Source organism: Megalops cyprinoides, chromosome 13 (genome assembly GCF_013368585.1).
Source record: "Megalops cyprinoides isolate fMegCyp1 chromosome 13, fMegCyp1.pri, whole genome shotgun sequence".
NCBI classification, from domain to species: Eukaryota; Metazoa; Chordata; class Actinopteri; order Elopiformes; family Megalopidae; genus Megalops; species Megalops cyprinoides.
In genome coordinates, this window is record NC_050595.1 from 6,629,436 (window position 1) to 6,648,698 (window position 19,263).

Genomic DNA, 19,263 nt, shown 5'->3' on the forward strand with positions numbered 1-19,263 from the left:
GTCTGGGACGCGTAATACAAGGGCGACGGGTGCGTTTTATTAAAAAGGTTTAGTATTTAAGTACCAGGTTTTTTTTCCACATTCTTGCATGTGTGTAAGAATTGATCCTGAATTAGCTTACAAACTTAATTCACTTGACCTGTCTTTAACGTCGTGATTTGCACATTTTTGTACATCCGGGTGATTTTTTTGTTTGTGTTTATCTGAATTTGAATTCCACATCGTTGTATATGTTCATATGGAATGATGAAATCGTTACGTCATCGTGTAAACTAATTGTGGAATGGCTGTAGTGTAATTATTGGTTGTAATGGGTTGTTTAAGAATAAATAATATTCTAAAATGTGTTTTGGTGGTCTGTTGGTCTTAATGTGTCAAGAAGGAAAGGACTGCAAGCTGCTGTAGTCTCTCCGCATGTAAGTCACAAAACCTAATTAGAAGTTGAAATTTCGTGCTTTCTGTATGAAATCATATAGGGTAGGGTATCATGTAGTTTACATTTTTGAGTTAATGCCATCTGGGTCAGAATCAGATGAAAACTACCAAAGCAGTGTATCACAATGTTCGCTCCAAGTGATAACCCCCAACACCACTACATACCACGAATTCTATCACTTATTTTAGTTAATTGATCTGGGTGATGTTTTTTTTTTCCTCCACAATCCAATTCACTCCGACAATCCCGTATATCAATGATGTGAAAGGATCGCACGTAAGGCATCTGTTTAGCGACGTTACATTGAACGGATGTGGTCCCCTTCTCTACGCTAGTGTAATGCCGATCTGTTGCCTGTGAGTGTGTAGAGAGCCGCCCAGAATTAACTATTTGTTTACTTAACAGACATCCTTATCCATGGCGGTATATAGTTTACTTTTTTGCATGCCCTGCATATGTACAACTGAATATATTCACCGAGTTGGCTCAGGGTAAGATTTTTTTTTTTTTGTTCGAGGGATTTGAACTTACAGTATTCTGGTTACGATTCAATGCCCTCAGCCATTACGCCACACTGAAGTTGAAAGGAGTCGTTACTCCAGAACAATCGGGGTTGTGGTCTTTCTAACTCCATGGTTATTTTTAAGAGTCGTATGCGCTGGTAAGTGCAGTTTAACCGTTGAGAGCGGCGGTTAGGCACAGCTGCAGGCACAACGCTGCATCCAGTTGTAGAGGTGTGTATTTGCGATCCATGAGTATGTCCTGCACAGAAACAAGGACGTCATCATCACAAGGAAATTTTGTCTTTTATTACACACAGTCACGTGTATTTATTTATGTTCCGTCAGTATTTAATTCCAGGGAAAAGGTAACATGACTGCAACAGATCGGTCACCTTTTTCTATTTAATATTTGTACATCTGTGGTCAATTAAATGAATTCAAGTTAAGCGTTTCTCGCAGAAGTGCCTGCAGTATTTCTTTTTCCAAATCGTTGGTAGAAACCGGTTTATTTCGTGACCTGTTGAAAAGAGAAGTGTTGAATGTCCCTGTTTGAAACACGCTCATTTGCGCCAGGATTTCTCACCAACTGACCGCTTACGCTCCGAAAAGAGCTTTTCACACACTTGATTAAAAGACGCAAGCAGTTTATTTACCCCTCACTTCTGCATGCGCTTCGTCTTCATTCTCTAATTATACCAGCGTCCATTATTGTTGGGGGGGGGGGGGGGTGTACTTGCAGTGGAACTGTTCACTCCGCTAAAGGGTGCATGCGTACAAGCCGCTCATTCAAGCAAACCGCCCTCAGATTAAATGAGCCTCATTTAGTATTTCAGTTCAGTCCAAGAACACACTCCGGTCTCTTCCGTGCCACGTCTCTCGCAGACCTCCCGCTGTCTTACTCCTCTGGACTACGTTAACCGTCTCAATGGCAGCTGAAGCTACGTTTGGAAATATTTTGCATCTTTCTTAATGGAATTAAAGAGGGCGCACGGTAAATTTCGGTACCAGTTGAAGCTTTTAGTTTCCGCGGGGGATATGTCGATCGGGTTATACTGTGCGTGAGCAATGGGATTAAGGCGATCGAATAAAGTTGGGTTTGTCGAGACCGATTCTGCGATTTGGATCCACGGAATGTTGAAATAAAGGGAGTCCCACGGCTATTGAAGGCGAGCGTATTTGGAATTGTACACGGAGAGGAAATGCACGGAGGTGAGTCCGAGCGGAGTGAGGGGGCTGCCAGTGCTTGGTGATGGAAAGGTATTTGCATGTGTCGGGAGAACGTGTGGCTAATTTAAGATACATCGTCTGCCACTCATAACTGGTTGTCATACAACGCAGGGAAACGCCACATCTCTCGTTGGAATATTCGAACGTTTGCAGTTTTTGTCCCTACTTAAAAAGATGCTTTTCAGTAAAGATTAGTAAGTGCTAATCTGAAAATCCGCCTCTCTCTCCAAGTTGTTCACTCTTTTTCCTGTAAACCAACCTCAGAATAAGATCGCCACCTACAGTAGAGACCTTGGTTGCAAAATCACAATTTTAAGGCAAAATTATCGTCTTAGAGTTTAATACCAACACGTTTAACACAGTATTGAATAAGTTATTTACATCATGTTTGGTGATCATAGACTGTGCACAGTGCTTCACATAAGTGATTTTCAAATAATATTATGCACCCAGATTTAGTCCCAAAATCGTTTTCATCGGCATCCTTAGGTTGTCGCCAATAGCAAAACACACGGCAGAAAAAAAAACTGATACGTCGGTGTACAAGCAGTACAATATAGAAAATGATTGCAGTAATTCGGAATTTACACATATTGTTGACAGCAAATTATGTTGCTTTGTTATAGAAGTAATTTTGTTGTAGTGGTCTTACTGTATTTTTAGTAACAGACATTGTAACTGTTTTATAGTAGCACGACACAGAATGAAATTTACAGTTCAGAAAGAATAAATGTGGAGATGGTAGTAGACGTAGTAGAAGGTTAGTAGTAACGGAGTTCATGTACGAGAAAACCGAGGAAGCAAACCTACGATCAGGACCGGTCAAGTAACGCAAAATTGATTGTTGTGCAAAATTAAATTACCCTGACACTGCGCACACTTACACATATCAGTTATCAGTTACCCCTATACCAGTTGCCCTGATATGTTTCATAAATGCCCCTCGCCAGCCCGCATCGTTGGGGCTGTATGGCCGCAGACGCAGGCTGGCATTGGAGATGATCTCCGGCTGGAACTCCGGGGCGCGCAGCAGAGCCGCGTCGGCGGATGGTGCTGGAGTGACAGCTCCCGCTGACTCCGGGGTACGAGCCGTAGCTGCGGTTCGAGCCTCACAGTGCGCGGCGTCGGTGGATTTTTCACCATTTACTCTCGCTCTCAAGCACTATCACATTCACCCGTCTTTTAAAGTCACAGTTTAAACGGGGCAACCTCAAAGCAAATCAGGCTCATTATTTGGTTTTTAATCGCTGAGACCGAGCGCACTTGACCGTTTCTCTCTTAGTATCGCAACATACTCCCGAAACCTTTCGCACCGTATTGGAATACGTTGTAATTCAGGTGTAGTTCAGGATGAAAGACTCTCAGTAGAACACAGTTGTAAAAATATGTGCATGGACGTGTTCAGTTCATTACAGGTGATAGCCTGTAACAATCCAAACGAATCAAAGGCAACTTTATATAATGCGATCTAATTAATTCTCTCTCAAGAGAGATAGTAGCACATTATGGACGTCCCACCCTGATGCATGTAGACATTACTTTTGATGTCTTACTGTCCTCGGAGCTAATTGTGCAGACATATTCTCCCACACTTGTGCTTCGGGGATGGGGTGGATAAAAACGTAGCATTACATTACTACATTAGCAATGGAGTAGTTTAAATGCCGTAGCAACATGGAGTGGTTTAAATGCCGATGGCACTTTCAGTATTTTACAAACATAATTTTCCACATTGGCACTGGTGACTCTTATTGAAAGCAAGTTTGTTCTATATGTAAAAAAAAATCAGGAAGTATGTTGAACAGTTACGGATGGTATTTTTATAAGATTGCTGATGTAAAGATACAGTCTTGGGTAGGCGGAACGTCATAGGTCCGAGTATCGTGGGTCTGACACCTCGTAGAAGGGTACTTCAAGTCCTCCCGTGAAATGCCAGTTAACTAAAATGGTTACAGCGTTCAGAGTATAACCAATATCAGGAAAAAGTGTAAGAATTAGTGTACGATGGTGATGAAAAGTGGTGTGTAGGCTGCACAATGTAAAACATACGATAATCCCTGGCACAGTCAAAAGTTGAACAAAACGTGTTGCCCGCCACCGCCCACCAGAAAAAAATATGTTTAAAATAACAATGTTTCCTTGTAACGCCCATGTGACATGTGTGTGTGCGTGTGCATTCGCGTGCTTGCGTGTGTGTGTGTTCAGTATCATACTATCATGTTCAATTCTAACAAATAGCCTACATTTAGCATTAAATTTAACGCTGTGGCAGGTCTTTAACAAAGTCGTTGGTGCATTATCGGATGAGCTCTCTTTTGCGGCATTTAATGTCAATACGTGCAGAAGTGTCCAAACTTATTCATTTAAATTACGCACGGGCATGAGTATAATGTACTCTCTCTTACATCCATGAGGTCGAAAAATATGAAGAGCTTGGTGGATACAGAAATTATCCAGTAAGTATTACTCTCTATAAGAGCTATAATGGCATTAATGCAATGAAGTGCTGTGCGTCTTTTTGCGAATGCCGTGGAGACGGTATCTACAAAGGAAAATCGAAAATCTCAATTTCTTTACCCAGTGTGTTTGACTCTCTCTCTCTCTCTCTCTCTGTATCTATCTATCTATCTCTCTCTCTCTCTATATATATATATATATATATCTATCTATCTATATATATATATATATATATATATATATATATACACCTGTCTGTCTGTCTATTTATCTGTCTCTCCCCCATTCTCTGTTTGTATGGCAGGCCGTGGAGTTACTGTGCGTTGGATACAAGCAGATTAGATTCAAATCAACCTGTCTAAATTGATTGGTCATGAAATGTGATCCATCTTTAATCATCTTTTTTCCGTACTGACTCTATGCACTGCTAATACCATATTATTTTCTGGCACCTAGAGTGAAACAGATTCATATTAGAATTATACATGAACAAACAGAAATGCACGTGAAATCAATAGTAATTCTGAATAAATAGCACACTTTGTCTTATATTACATTTACATCCTCTGCACCAGTACACTGAGAAATATAGCTGTATTCATTATACGACTTTTTGGAGAGAATATAATGCTTTCCCTTGTAGCAGGAAAGAGAACAAGTCAGTGCACTCAGCCGGCAGATGGTCATGGTCCTGATAAATTCGGGAATTCCGGAACCTGGATTCTCATCATCCATTCTTCACCAGTTCCTCCATTCTAAATCCGGGCAGTTCGGCTGAAAAACTAGCCCCTGAAATAATTTCTATGTTTTGAAAGAGAGAGAGGGAGGCAGACAGACAGACAACTTGTGCGGCCCTTTTTTTTTAATCAACCTCAGTCCCTTTCATCTCCTTCTCTCGGTGTCCTCAGACAGCCAGAGCCTGAGAAAACTGGCGCAGCACCTTTCATTTGAATGCGTGTGTTTTCCCCATCCCCGCCTGCTCTCAGGCTGAAATGACACTCCTTGATTTCCACTTGCAATCGGAGGCGCCGCACTCTCTCCCGGTACATTACGCAGTGCTACCGTGCAGGCTGTAAAGCTCGGCCTTGCTGCTCATTTCGATATGAGCGAGGTGGCCTATTTAAAAGCAGCTGGCATAAATCAACAATGGCTTATCTGGTAAAGACAGTGTGGAGGCTTTGACGTGCGCTCGGAGATGGTGTGGTCTCACACTGACAGCGCGTGTGTATAATAAGGTACCAGCGCTGTCTGTTCTTCGTCATGATATCTCGGGCCTTTAAGCCTTATCCTGTTTGTTCCAGTCTTATCGTCATTGAGGGATTCATGTTTGAATGCAAGAGGGTGCCAAGCTGACTGACTGCAGTTAACACCTTCCTACCCGGACACGGTTTGTCACGTGGAAGATATTCTTCTCCAGGGCAACTCACCAAGCAAGGGTGGAAAGTGCTTGACTGAAGTCGCCAGAAAAATGGTGCACACAGAAATAACAGACTACTTCTGAACATATGTCAATGAATTATACAGTGCTGTAATACCTTACTTGTAAGTCGCTTTGGATAAAAGCATCTGCCAAATGAATTAATGTAAAATGTAAATGTAAATGTAATAACTAGTGCCAATGTGCTGTACCGACATAATCCTAATCTTGAATATTACCATTATTTTAGCAACGCAAATGTTTCATTTCATGGGTGATTGACAGAATTTCTAACCAATACACTTTTATTATGAACTCTGTCTGCAAGAACATATTTGCAAAACTGTCAGCGTTTTAGGAAGCAAGCAAACTCCACCATCCAAAATGGTGGCATTCTGAATTAATTGAGCCTGGGTAAAATTTAATAAGGTAATCACTGATACTGCCACCTTTCGCCACTGGCATGCCAAGGGGAAAACAAAATGTAGTGCAAGGACAGGATTTATCAGTGTGTAAACAGGATGTGCGGTGTGTTTGTGATCCGTCTAGTTTGGAATTTCCTGTATGGGTTCATCAGAGCATGAGGTTAAACAGCACAGTGATTCAGAGCACACAGCCCTTCTTTTATTGACCTGTGCTGTTTTTAGACGCTCGCACAGGAATGGGTGCGATTTTGATGAATCACTGCAAATAAAGGAAGTTTTGCATATCTTGATTGATTGGTTTTCAATGTGAGAGAAAAATACCAAGAGGAGTCCTCCCTGAGTGAGTATCCTCTGGCGGGAGAGGGTGGAGTCAAACCGCTGTCCCCATCATGACCAGCGGAGTGTGGAACGATCAATGTCTCTGCAGGGGGTCCTACGCTGTCAGCCACTCGTCAGTTTCATTCTGCCCACCACAGGGCAGAAGGCAAGGAGTTTGTAGACTGCTTCCCAAACCACTTCTGCTAATCTCAGATCAGAGATGAGCAAGTTGCTCTGTGTGATGTGCTGTGCACCCAAATTAGTAAGGACTAGAAACACAAACACTAGCAGACATAGAAATTAGTAGGGATTGAGGTACTACTAGGGACACCAAAATTAGTAAGGACTAAGGTAGCAATCGAAACACAGACACTAATGTAGACAGAGATAGCGGTAGGAAAACAGAAATGGTATGGTTTGAGGTGGCTGTAGGGACACAGAAATTTGTAGAGAATGAGGTAGCAGATATCTTCACTTCACATTTGAATATCTTCCGTCTCCATTGTTGACTTTAATGTAATGGTCAAGATTTTTATTATGCAAACTACAACTACTGATATGATTGAACTTATGTTAGCTGTGCAGTTTAAGGCAAGAGGTTCTGCCGCAGTTGTCAGCAACATATTGTTGTTTATATGAAACTTCTCATTACTGGTAACATTCCCCAGCCATATTGCTGGCCTGTCTGTTCAGCACTGGCTGCTGTTTTATTTAGTAGTGCCCCATCACTGCTGACACACAACCTCCTGTGAGCAGCATCACCTCTGCATTGAACTATAGCACTTATTTTTGATCATTTTCTATATTTTTCTTCCCCATATGCGCAGTTCTCCTAGGTTTGCGTTGCATAATGCATGCTCTGTGTTTCCATTTCTCTTTAAAATATCTGCAGAGTCCTTGACCTTTTGTCATTTCCTTTAAACATATGTAAGCTTAATGAAACCGTTTTTTGTTTTTTTTCAGCCTGGGTTCTCCTCATACTCCTTGAAGAAGGGTTTGCCCTGGCACAGAAGACTAAAGGTTTGTTTCTCGTGGTTTTCACAGCCATGTCACACAGATGTTGCACAGAGTGATATTAATTAATATTTAATTACAATAGTAGTCACAGAAACCTTTTTATTGACATTTTGTCAGTATCCTTTGTACATAAAAGGCTGCTTGTTTGCTGGATAATTTACAATTTTGATTACAGAATTGTTCTACTGTAACACCATATCATTCTATTTAAAATGCAGGAAAAGCTAATTATGTCAGTCTGTATTAACTGTTTCCATAGTAGCACCTCTGTAAGTGTTTAATTTTGCTCTGGTTATTCTTAGAGCTGCAGAATGTGGGTGAGACGGCGAAAAATAACGACGGGCAGTGTGGTACCTGGATACGGAACGCAAATGGAGGCCTCTTCACCTCCCCCAACTACCCCAGCACCTACCCGCCAAACAGGGAATGTGTTTACATCCTGGAAGGTAGCGACCTGTGCTTTCGGTCCTCACGAGGCTTGTTTATGCGAAGTGTGCTGACTTCCATCTCCATTAGCCAATGGCGTTCTGGCAAAGTGGGGCCATTTAGGTCTACCTCAGCCACGTCTCAGTGAAAAAACATGGTGCCCTGGAAATGAAGCTTTATTGGTGTTAATAATAATGCACCCCCTTCTCCCCTTTTCAGCTAATGGGTTTTCCTGGAATGCTTATTAGAAAGGACACACCCCTCTGTCACTGGGCAAATGGACAGGAACAGAGGAGAGTAAAAAAAAAAAAAGATCATAGCTGAAAAGGGAGAAATCACAAAGGTCTAAACGTTACCCCAAGGGGAATAGGTGCAGCAGTGTATCATAGTGGTAAGATGCAGGGCTTATCACCGAATGGCTGCTGGTTCAATTCCCTGCTGGGGCACTGCTGCTGTACCCTTGGGCCAGGTGCTTAACCTAGAATTTCTTCAGTAACTATCCAGCTTTATAAATGGATAACATGTAAAACATTGTAACCTATGTAAGTTGCTCTGGAAAAGAGCATATGCTAAATGCCAATAATGTAATAATGTAGTGAATATTGACATGGCTGAAAGTGAACTATATGATGCTACACAGTGCTAGCAATGGCACAGAAGGCTCTCGAGGAGTCTCTGAGCATGAAGAGATAAAAATATAGGCAGTGACCCCAATTCTTCTGTGCTTTGTGTGCTGTTATGTTATGGATGTGTTGCCCTGGTTATTGTTTGGTAAAAACAACTTGTAGGTGAAAGAAACTGCACTGTCTTACTGTAGCTCCGATGATATGAGGAGAATACATTGCACGTATGACCATCAAAGTGTCTTCTGACAGTTGACATCCTAATGCCCTTTATATCACATGCTATGTTTTCGAATGTTTGGATGTTAAATTTAGCATTTTGTACACACTCAGCACACTCTGTTACACACATTACAACACATTCACCCCCCCCACCTCCCCCCCATTTTGCCATGTGTAGTGGAGTGTGTAGACAGGAATGTTGATGTGTATCAGAGCACGTAGTGAAGTGTGTATAGCTCTAGTGCCGTATGTAGATGAGTGTGCAGTGGGTGGTGCGGACTGTATAGTGTTTGTGCGATATGTAGTGGCATGTTCAGTGAGGTGTTAAGCGCAGCTAGCGTGCAGCAGGGCAGCGGGCTGAGCACACAGCAGAGTGTGTGCTGTGAAGCGGAACTCGTCGTGGTGTGTGCTGGGAGCTGCGTTCTTCGGTGGCTGGAGTTTGACCTTTCCTCCTGCCCTGTGTCCCCCCAGCGCATCCTCCCCGTGTCCTCCGCCGGTGACGCGCCGTGTCCCGGGGAAGCGGACATCATTAGTGTCAGGACACAGACTTCATCTCTCATATCGTCTCTGGCCGGCCCTCTTCCGTGGCGGAGTTTTATCATGAGCGGCTCTTGCTGTTAGCAACACCTGCAAGCAATCTGTCATAACAGCCCAGGGCCAGCCTCTGCAGGTTGACCTGCGCTCTGGCGCACGCACGCAATCCAAGTTCCTCTGTGCAGCCTGGATGCCTCCCTCACATGGAGAATGCTACATAAAACATAACCTCAAAACCTCTGACTGTTATTTACGCCCCCGTTCAATCTAACCGCTGTGAGCTTTGTCCTTAAATTTCAGCACTCTATTCATGTACAGTGTTTAAGCAAGCAGTGCATCTGTACCTCACTCAAACAATGTTTATCCTTCATCCAGGTGCCTGCTGCTTCCATAATGTTGTTATTGAAGTGAAACAAAATAATTGTTGACTCAAGCCTAAGTGCTTTGGGGGTAAACTGAGTTTGTGTGTCAGTATGTGCTATCAGTTGCCTGTGGCTGCTGACTCCATGTCCAGGCTGTCTTCGGTATGGTGTTAACAGCCTGTCACTTAAGGTTTTAGACTTCCTGACTGGACATATACGGAAGCTGTGGATGGGATAGGTTCCCTGGACATTAGCACAGGAGAGGGAAGCTCTTTTCCTAGAGGCTTGTCTCTGATTGATTTTGCTCCACTCTTAATCACATTCACCCTGTAATGAATCCGTTTTTCATCAGTCATTATAGTACATTAAATCTTATTTACTTAATAGTACATTACATCTCACATAGACCATACTTGTGTCCTATGCTTCAGACATATGCCACTGTAATGACTCTGAGAAACACACAGAAATGACACCTTCATTAAACACAGAGAACGGGCATCAATCCACAGTATGCACTCTTGATAAATGAGTGAGGAACATTGATGAGAGATCAGGAGAGCTACCATTATCCTTTGGACACAAAAGTCAGAGCTAATAGGAGATGGAGATTCATATTTTCTCTGTCTTGAATGGAGAGGAAGCTTGATTGGTGGAAACAAACACGGTTTAAATTGGATTTGCGGTTTAAATGTATGATTCATGAAGTTTGACAAACCTTATTTGACTCTAATGTTCTCATTAGAGTCTGACACCTCAGCAGTAGCTGCTGTGAACACCCTATGAGCCTGACCATGCAGTACCATAACATTGTGCTGTGGACCCAGGCTCTGAAAATAACTGTCCCCCTCTCCTTCCCCCGTGTAAGAAATTACAGCATTCTGCTCCAGAATGTGTATTCCACCAGGCATGATCTGATTTGAATAGCTGCGGCATCCCAAAGGGCTTGAGATCATAGATACCCCGACAGGATGGTCCACACCTCTGCTGAAACCTTAACAATTTGGTCAAGCAAGGTGGCGAATTATTATAGAATGGGACCAGGAGTGGGCAATCGAGAACTATCTCAGACAAAGGGGTATCCGGGCTTATTCAAACAATGGTATCCTGGCTTACTCAAAACCGATGTGGTGACTTCATTATCACACAGGTGACAGGGTCTATTCACTCACATCAACAGTGTAACCTAAGAAAACATGTCATTCCGATTTCATTGTCATACAGGCGACAGATCCGGTTCATTTACACTAAGAACAACCTAAACTGTTTATATGGGAATTAGTCTGAATGTTCGGGGTTCACTCCGACACTGCTGAACCCGAAGTCTGTGTTTTTTGCATGCTTCAATACTGTTTTTCTACTGAATTAAAGACTTTCATTGCAACATGCATTCTTCTTCTCCATCCTCTTTTTTTTTCTTACACCCGCCAGCCCTCCCCCGTCAGAGGATCCAGCTGGCCTTCGACAAGACCTACTACATTGAGCCCTCCTTCGAATGCCGCTTCGACCACATCGAGATTCGGGACGGGCCCTTCGGGTTCTCGCCCCTCATCGACCGCTTCTGCGGGCCCAAGAGCCCGGGCGTGGTCACCTCCACCGGCCGCTTCATGTGGATCAAGTTCATCAGCGACGAGGAGCTGGAGGGCCTCGGGTTCCGGGTCAAATATGCCTTCATCGCAGGTACGAGGCCCCGCCCAGGGGCTGTGCCCGAAATCTCCTATCCTAAACAACACTGTTCATACACTTCGACCTATACATCGTCCCCTTAAGACCACAAGACCTTCAGCTCTGAGTTGTTTCTGGGGTCGTTTAGTACTTACAATACCAGTCAGTTTGGACACACTTTTATCACTTTATTTTCACAATTTTCCACATTTTAGAATAATAGTAAAGACATGAAAACTATGAAGTGACACACATGGAATTATGCCGTGAACAAAAGGTGTTATAAACAAATCAAAACTATAATGTTTTAAATTTTTCACAATAGGCAAAAATATTAAAATTTATTTGGGAAAGAAATTCATACATAGGCATGAACTTCACTATTTATATTTGTCTAAGAAACAAATTTCAAGCATTTCAGCATAGGTCTTTAGATCAAGATGTCTTTGAGTGCATGTTTTCCATTACCTTAATCGGGTGTGTCCAAAGTTTTGATTAGTACTGTAAGTACTAAATGACCCCAAAAACAACTCAGAGCTAAAGGTCTTGAATAATATTGTATTTCATCAGGGACGAGATTTTGCCGAGTTAGCAAATGAATTTTTGAGCTAAGCCATCACTGACTTCAGTCAGTCTATCAGTCACTCAGCATCAAAAATGCAATCAAAGGTCATTGGTGGTGACCCCTGAGTCTTCTACTGGGAGCCTTGTAAGCAGGCACTGAAGCCACTGGTCGACTGCAATCGGTTCATCTGGTTTTAATGGCATGGTGCCATTGGCTCATATCTGAGCGCTTCTGTCTCTTTTTATTAATTCAGACCCAGATTTTCATCTTCACGTGGGAGGACTTTTAAATCCGATTCCAGGTAAGCTCTTCAATATTTCAGTGGTTTGTCCGATTGGATTTGAAGCGCTCCCTGCACTCCAGAGCTGACCAGCGGCTGTCTCTTTCTCACACCACCTCTCTCTCTTCTCTCCTTCTCTCCTATATGTCTCTGCCTCTCACTTTTTTCTCATGCCATCTTGTCCTTCTCTTTCTCACTATCGCCCTAACTGAATTTCTCCTCCTTTCTCTCTTATTCTTTTCATCTGCATTGCTCCCTCTCTCTATCTCTCTCACTACTGTCTCTCTATCTCTCTCTGTCTTTCTACTGTTCCCCACATCCCTCTCCTTTCTCTCTCCTTCCATCTCTTCATCCCTCCATCCCATTCTCTCCATTCCCCTCTCCCCCTACTGCTCTCCATCTCCCTCTCCTCATCCCTCCATCCCATTCTCCCTACCTCTCTTTCTTCCCCTCGCTAGATTGTCAGTTCGAGGTTGGTGGCTCTGACGGAATCATTCGCTCCAGCCAAGTGGAGGAGGAGGACAAGATCAAACCGGGCGACGCTGTGGACTGCATCTGGACGGTCCGCGCCCCGCCCAAATCCAAGGTTAGCACCCACCCCCCACAAAACACACTGCCCCACAGAGATCACATTGCCCGCTGCACACCGCATCCACACAGAGCAGTACAGAGGAACCCTTCGCCAGAGAAACTCCCTGATTATAACAGAAGGTGCTGTTCGACAAGCGAGGAACATCAGCTCTCTGACCGTCTCTCTCCTGAGGAAAGGTGAAGGGTGTCTCAAATTAGCATCAGGTACGAGGCCGGTGGTGTGGAAACAGCAGAGTCAGCTGTACCAGGAATGCAGCCAAGAGCAGCCTCTGTGATCGCAGGTCCCGAGCGCACTGTAAACACGGTGAGGAGGCCGATGCCTGGACTCCCTCTCTCCGCCACCTGACACGCTGCATTTCGTGACGCGCCGGTACCCTTCCTGCCCTCCGGCTTCTCGAGCGTCGGTGCGGAGACGGTAGCTCTCGGTGTTTGCAAAACAGGTGTAATAAATGGGGAGACCCGCGGCGTCTACCCGGCGTCTTCAGAGCGGGGTGAGCAGAGGGCCCTCTCCCCCTCCGCATAATTGGTTTCCATGCAAGGGAGTAACGCAAAAACCGCCGTGGAGGAAGCCGACCTTGAGACCACCCACGTCTTACGCTCACGCTCCGCAATCATTTGCTTTGTTTGGCGCCTGAAAGCGACATGATTTTCGAGGTGAAGCAAAGCCAAGGGGGGGTGTGTGGGGGGGGGGGGGGGGGGGTGCTGAACGGGTTTAATGCCCTGTGAAAGCACAAAGGTAAAATAAAAATAAATAAAACAGATGCTGCAGAAACTGTTTTCCCTCCTCTGTGAAGATTGTGTGTTCAATTGCGGTGTTAAACGGGTCATTTTGCTCATTCTCAGCGGCAGGTTCCTCTCTCTCCTCCATCTGTTTATTGGTGTGAATCCCCCTTGTATGTTTCCAGAGGGAGAGACGCATGATCACATGGCTGTCAGACTCTGTCAGAAATATGAAAATCCCTGCCTCTGTTGTGGAGGAACGGGTCACTAATGCTTCCACAGTGACGGTTACATATGCTGCCTAGATACAGTATTTATAACTGTGGTCATCAGGAGATGAACCCATCTCTGTTTTCTGATTAGAAAGTACAATGACTGAACTCATTCAACTGAACATTTGATTAATGATCATTTTATACGTTTGCAAAGTACATATCCAAGGCAGGCCATGCACATTTTATTTGTTGCCTATACATGTCATTATGTGTTTAAGGAAATTAATTTGCAAATTAAGCACTTTGCGCAAGGATACAACAGCAATGCCTCAGCTTGGTACTTAGCATGCAGTCTTCTGGTTACACATCTACTCTGCAACACTACTCTGTCACAATATAGTGTTCAGGGCTCCTTTAGTGTGAACATGTCCTCCAAGACCTGAGGAGGTGGACGTTGAAGCATGCACCACTGATGTACAGTGACATAAAGCTCTGATGCAGGTCAAGGTTCTGTGCTCTGATGTGGGTCAGTGTTCTCAGTTCTGAATTAGGTTAGGGCCCTGTGTTCTGAAGAGATCCTTGGCTCTGACTTTCAAGGTGGGCCAGGGATCAGAGCACACCTGCGGCTCAAGTTTGAAGTTTGTAAATTGGGTCAGGAGCTGCTTAGCTTGAGGAACAGCTGGGCTCTGTTTTGGATTGAACCGGGTCTATCTGCAGACTCTCTTAAGCTTGCTGTGGGCCATGTGTCACGAAACAGACCGTGCGTGTCTCTCCAAACAGATCTACCTCCGCTTCATGGAGTACCAGATGGAGCACTCCAACGAGTGCAAGAAGAACTTCGTGGCGGTCTACGACGGCAGCAGCGCCATCGAGAACCTGAAGGCCAAGTTCTGCAGCACCGTGGCCAACGACGTCATGCTGGACAACGGGGTGGGCGTGGTCCGCATGTGGGCGGACGAGAACAGCCGCCTCAGCCGCTTCCGGATGCTCTTCACCTCATTCGTCGACCGTAAGCACCTCCTCCAATCACAGCACACACCTAACCCTCTCTCTTCTCCCTACTCAGCACTTTTATCATCAGCATCTATCAATTTTTTACAGTTAATTCCATCAATAAATCAGTTGTCCATTTAATATTGATACACATGCATGAAAGAATATCAAGTAAATGACAGTGACACATCACTGACTCTGGAGTTCATGAATCCAGAATTGTAGTTAAACAACATAGTAGTTAAACAAACTGCATTAGCATGTGTGTATGAACATACTACCAGACGTTTTAGGTTTTGCATGTACAGTATACACATACATTCATTTGCTTGCTGAAAGTACAGGGGTTAACACCCTTACCTGATTGTAACAGAAGTAACTTAGATGATGCCTCCGTGTAACTGACCCTCTGCTGATACCAATTTACAAACGTGAAAAGTAACAGAGCAACAGTCACAGAACAGATTTAGCAAGATCTGTGTCAGTGGCTGGAGCATGGTCAAGCAAAATGTCCTTGATTTAGTGTGCTAACATTGTGTTAGCTTCATGCTCATATTGTTAAGTCCAGTAAAGTAGGGCACATTATTTAAGAGCCGGTCATAAGCTTGAAATCCTGTTTATCTTTAGGAATTGGGCCGCATACATTGGGAACTGATGAGCTCAATAAATCATGCAATGGTAGCAGTCTTCTTTGGGGAGTCTCCTTGCTTTGAATGGTTTGGGCCTTGTGTTGTTCTGGGGCCAATTACATGTATGAGCCCTGACAGAAAAAGCCTATACATGGCAAGGTGGAAAATGGCAAAACTTGCACAGATTTTTTTATTGTATGCCCATATATGTCATATGCCAAATAATATATTAAATTATTGCTTTCATTATGGAAACTGATGCATTATATACATGCTATTGTCATTTACATTATACATTCCACAGTACGTAATACATAAGAATTAAAATGCTGGTAAGGGAGAAACACCTTATGCTTAAGAAATAATTTCTATGGGGTTTTAACTTTACAGAGAAAAAAATAGGTTGCCCACTCTCTGTAAATTTAATTTAGATATGGCTGGTGTGTAATGTTTTTGGCGTGTGTGAAAATATAAGAAGGATGCTGATAAAAAAAAAGGGCTGGGTAAAGCCCTGAAAATTGCCACAGAGACAACAATTGTTCTTGCACCGCACTGATGGTTTTCTTTAATGCCTGAATAATCTCAAAAATTAATTGCTCTATTTATTACATACACAGAGTGAATACTAATGCGTAATATCAGTAAAGCGAAAAACACTGATACATTTGATCTAATGAGCTTTTTCGCCCAAACTGAAATATAATTTTAATCAGCGACTCAGAGCATAAGGTCGTTGTAGTGGTAGTACTGCACTGAGGAATAAATGAACACGACTCCAGCCTCCCTCTAGTGGTTGACCATAGAAAATACAACGATGTGGGGAAAAAGTCGATTATGAGTAAAATTGCCCATCATGCCTTTTAAGAGTTTCAATTTGTGCATAAACACTTAATTTAGCCATAAAGTTTATTTTTGACCTCCACAACATGTTGGAAAGTCATCTGTAACGACGGCAGCGAGAGATTTTTGGCTGACACCGGAGGAATGGATTGAAGGCGAAGGATCTCTAATCTCTTTAGAAGGAGTTGGGAGTCGAGGGAGCTGTCCCCCCCTCTCGATTCGGGAGACGGGAGGCGCATTACGGCTCTTCATTCTGCTGTCAGAACCGCTTAGCCTTTAAGCGGGGAGAAGCGATGACGGGCCGTCCCTCGATGCTATCGCCGTGCGGCGCTCAGTACCGGCGTGTGTCGCTCTGCCGACGGTGGCGCAGCGACTCTGCCGGTGCGAGGGGGACGCCCCATCTCGGCGCGCCGAACCCACCGCCGACAGAGCCGTCTCCCAGACCTCGGCTGTCGCTTTCGTTTACCGGCCCGCTCTCCCGCATCGCGACTTGCATTTTAAAAGCCAATTTAGCCGCGGCAATTCTCGGGGTGCTGTACCGTCTTGCGCGCCTGGTGAGCATGACGATTAGATTAATGCGCTTCAGAGACTTCAGCTTCTTCACTTCGACTGCTTTCACAAGATGTAGAGGGCACATTTAACGACTTTACCGTGTCTGTAGATTATTATAGATGGTCTTGTTTCATTTAGGACTTTCCAGATTTGGTCCTTGTCCCCTCTGTAGACACGCTGCTTTAACTTTTAATGCTGCTGGTTGCTGTTGTTTCTGATGCCTGTCCCGGTTATGTCTTGCAGCTCCCTGTACAGGGAACACTTTCTTCTGCCACAGCAACATGTGCATCAACAACTCTCTGGTCTGCAACGGTGTACAGAACTGTGTGTACCCCTGGGATGAGAACCACTGCAAGGGTAAGTGATCTCTGACCTGTGACCCCTTCCCGACCTCACCGTGGGTGTGACCCAGCCAGGTGTGTACTGCAGGGGGTTGAGCTGTGTCTCCATGCCTCACACTATCATGAGTGCAACAGGTGCAGTGTTTTCAGGCAAGGTACTGCAGCATTCACTGTGAGAGGGCTTTCAAAGTTCGTGTAAACAGGTCTGTCATGACTGGCTTTCTGCATGCTAGTTTACATTAAAAGACATGGATGTTGTGCATGGAGGGCAGTGCTGGAGAAATGTGACCAACGAAAGAAATGTCATCTGCTCCCACAGAGAAGAAGTCCAGGGGGTTCTTCCACCAGATCACCAAGACCCACGGCACAGTCATCGGCGTGTCCACCGGCGTGGTCCTGGTGCTGCTCATCATCTCCATCCTGGTCCAGATGAAGCAGCCGCGCAAGAAGGTGGTGGCCCGCCGGCCCGCCTTCAACAAGGCCGGCTTCCAGGAGGTCTTCGACCCGCCGCACTACGAGCTCTTCTCCCTGCGCGACAAGGAGCTCTCCTCGGACCTGGCCGAGCTCTCGGAGGAGCTGGAGAGCTACCACAAGCTCCGGCGCTCGTCCACCGCCTCCCGCTGCGTCCACGAGCACCACTGCGGCTCGCAGGGCTCCAGCATCAAGCAGAGCCGCACCACGCTCAGCTCCATGGAGCTGCCCTACCGCAACGACTTCTCCCAGCCGCCGCCCATGAAGACCTTCAACAGCACCTACAAGAAGAGCTGCTACGGCTACAAGCAGGCGGCGCACGACTGCGCCGAGCAGGTGATCGAGGACCGCGTCATGGAGGAGGTGCCCTGCGAGATCTACGTGCGTGGGGCGGGCCTCGGCCACCGCAACAACAGCGACGCCGCCCAGCCCCGCTCCATGTCCATGGACTTCTGAGGAAGAGGGGGGGAGGGAGAGGGGGGGATCCGACCACCCCACCCCTTTATTTCTCTGAGCCTTCCCATTTTTCGGTCGGACGGGACGACCTTCCCACATGCTGGACTGGCCTACTTTGTGAGCCTAAAATCGCATAAACTGCGCTGCTGGCAAGCAGCGGCACTGACATTTTTTGCACCTTTTCGTTGGTTTTGCCGGAACACTACTCTTTCACAATGCGATTCTGCGGACTGTGATTTATTTGTACACATTATTTCTTCTCTCTTCTATTATTAAAAAGATGTCTCGTTGCTGCTTGGCTTTTACTTCATGACTCTTATGTCAGACAATTTGACAAGGACCCTAAATAAGGTTGTTAATGGGCATCAGTTCACAGTAGGTGCTGCACAGACCCACTGATCTGTCTGTCAACTGGATGGGCTGATTGCAGGTACGGATGATTTAATGAACCCATCCACCCTATTTAGAGATGAGTGTATCCGTGCAGCTCATGCTCTAAACTGATGGCGGCGAGCAAGCAGAGCATCTGTGATGATGATAGCGTAAATGAAATGTCTGTCAAAGTGAATGCATGTGTGAGGAGCCCTGCAGCTGGCCTCAAATTTGGGGAAAGAACGCTGACTAACGAGGCCCGCTGCACATCACCGACAGACACCATCTCAGCCTTCTGGTTTGCATTTGGTTGTTGGTTTTTGTTTCGATTAAAAAAAAAAGAAGAAAATCTCCTACCGCGTTGACCTGTGTGTGTCTGTGAGTTCATTAATGTCACCGCAGCTGCGGCACTGTGGTTCTGTAGTCGGATAGACATTGCTCAGTACATTATCTGAAAATCCAGTTCCTCACAACGTTGTAATACATTAATCTGGGTTTTAGTATGCACGGACAATTGTAAATGGGATAACTCTGACAGATGTTAGTACACATTAAAGTAAAAAGTGAAATTAAATAGAATATGACCTAAATGTATGCCGAATGTCA

The 19,263-nt window shown here is 44.8% G+C and overlaps 1 protein-coding gene across 1 annotated transcript; it reads left to right on the top strand.

The window, feature by feature from the left end:
• Positions 1-1,744: 1,744 nt before the first annotated feature.
• On the top strand, positions 1,745-19,263 carry LOC118788553 (neuropilin and tolloid-like protein 2). Its single transcript, XM_036544582.1, has 9 exons — positions 1,745-2,148; positions 7,747-7,803; positions 8,103-8,246; positions 11,399-11,647; positions 12,451-12,498; positions 12,936-13,063; positions 14,784-15,012; positions 17,261-17,374; positions 17,678-19,263. The coding sequence occupies exons 1-9, from the start codon at positions 2,139-2,141 to the stop codon at positions 18,283-18,285; spliced, it is 1,587 nt and encodes a 528-aa protein (XP_036400475.1). The 5' UTR covers positions 1,745-2,138; the 3' UTR covers positions 18,286-19,263.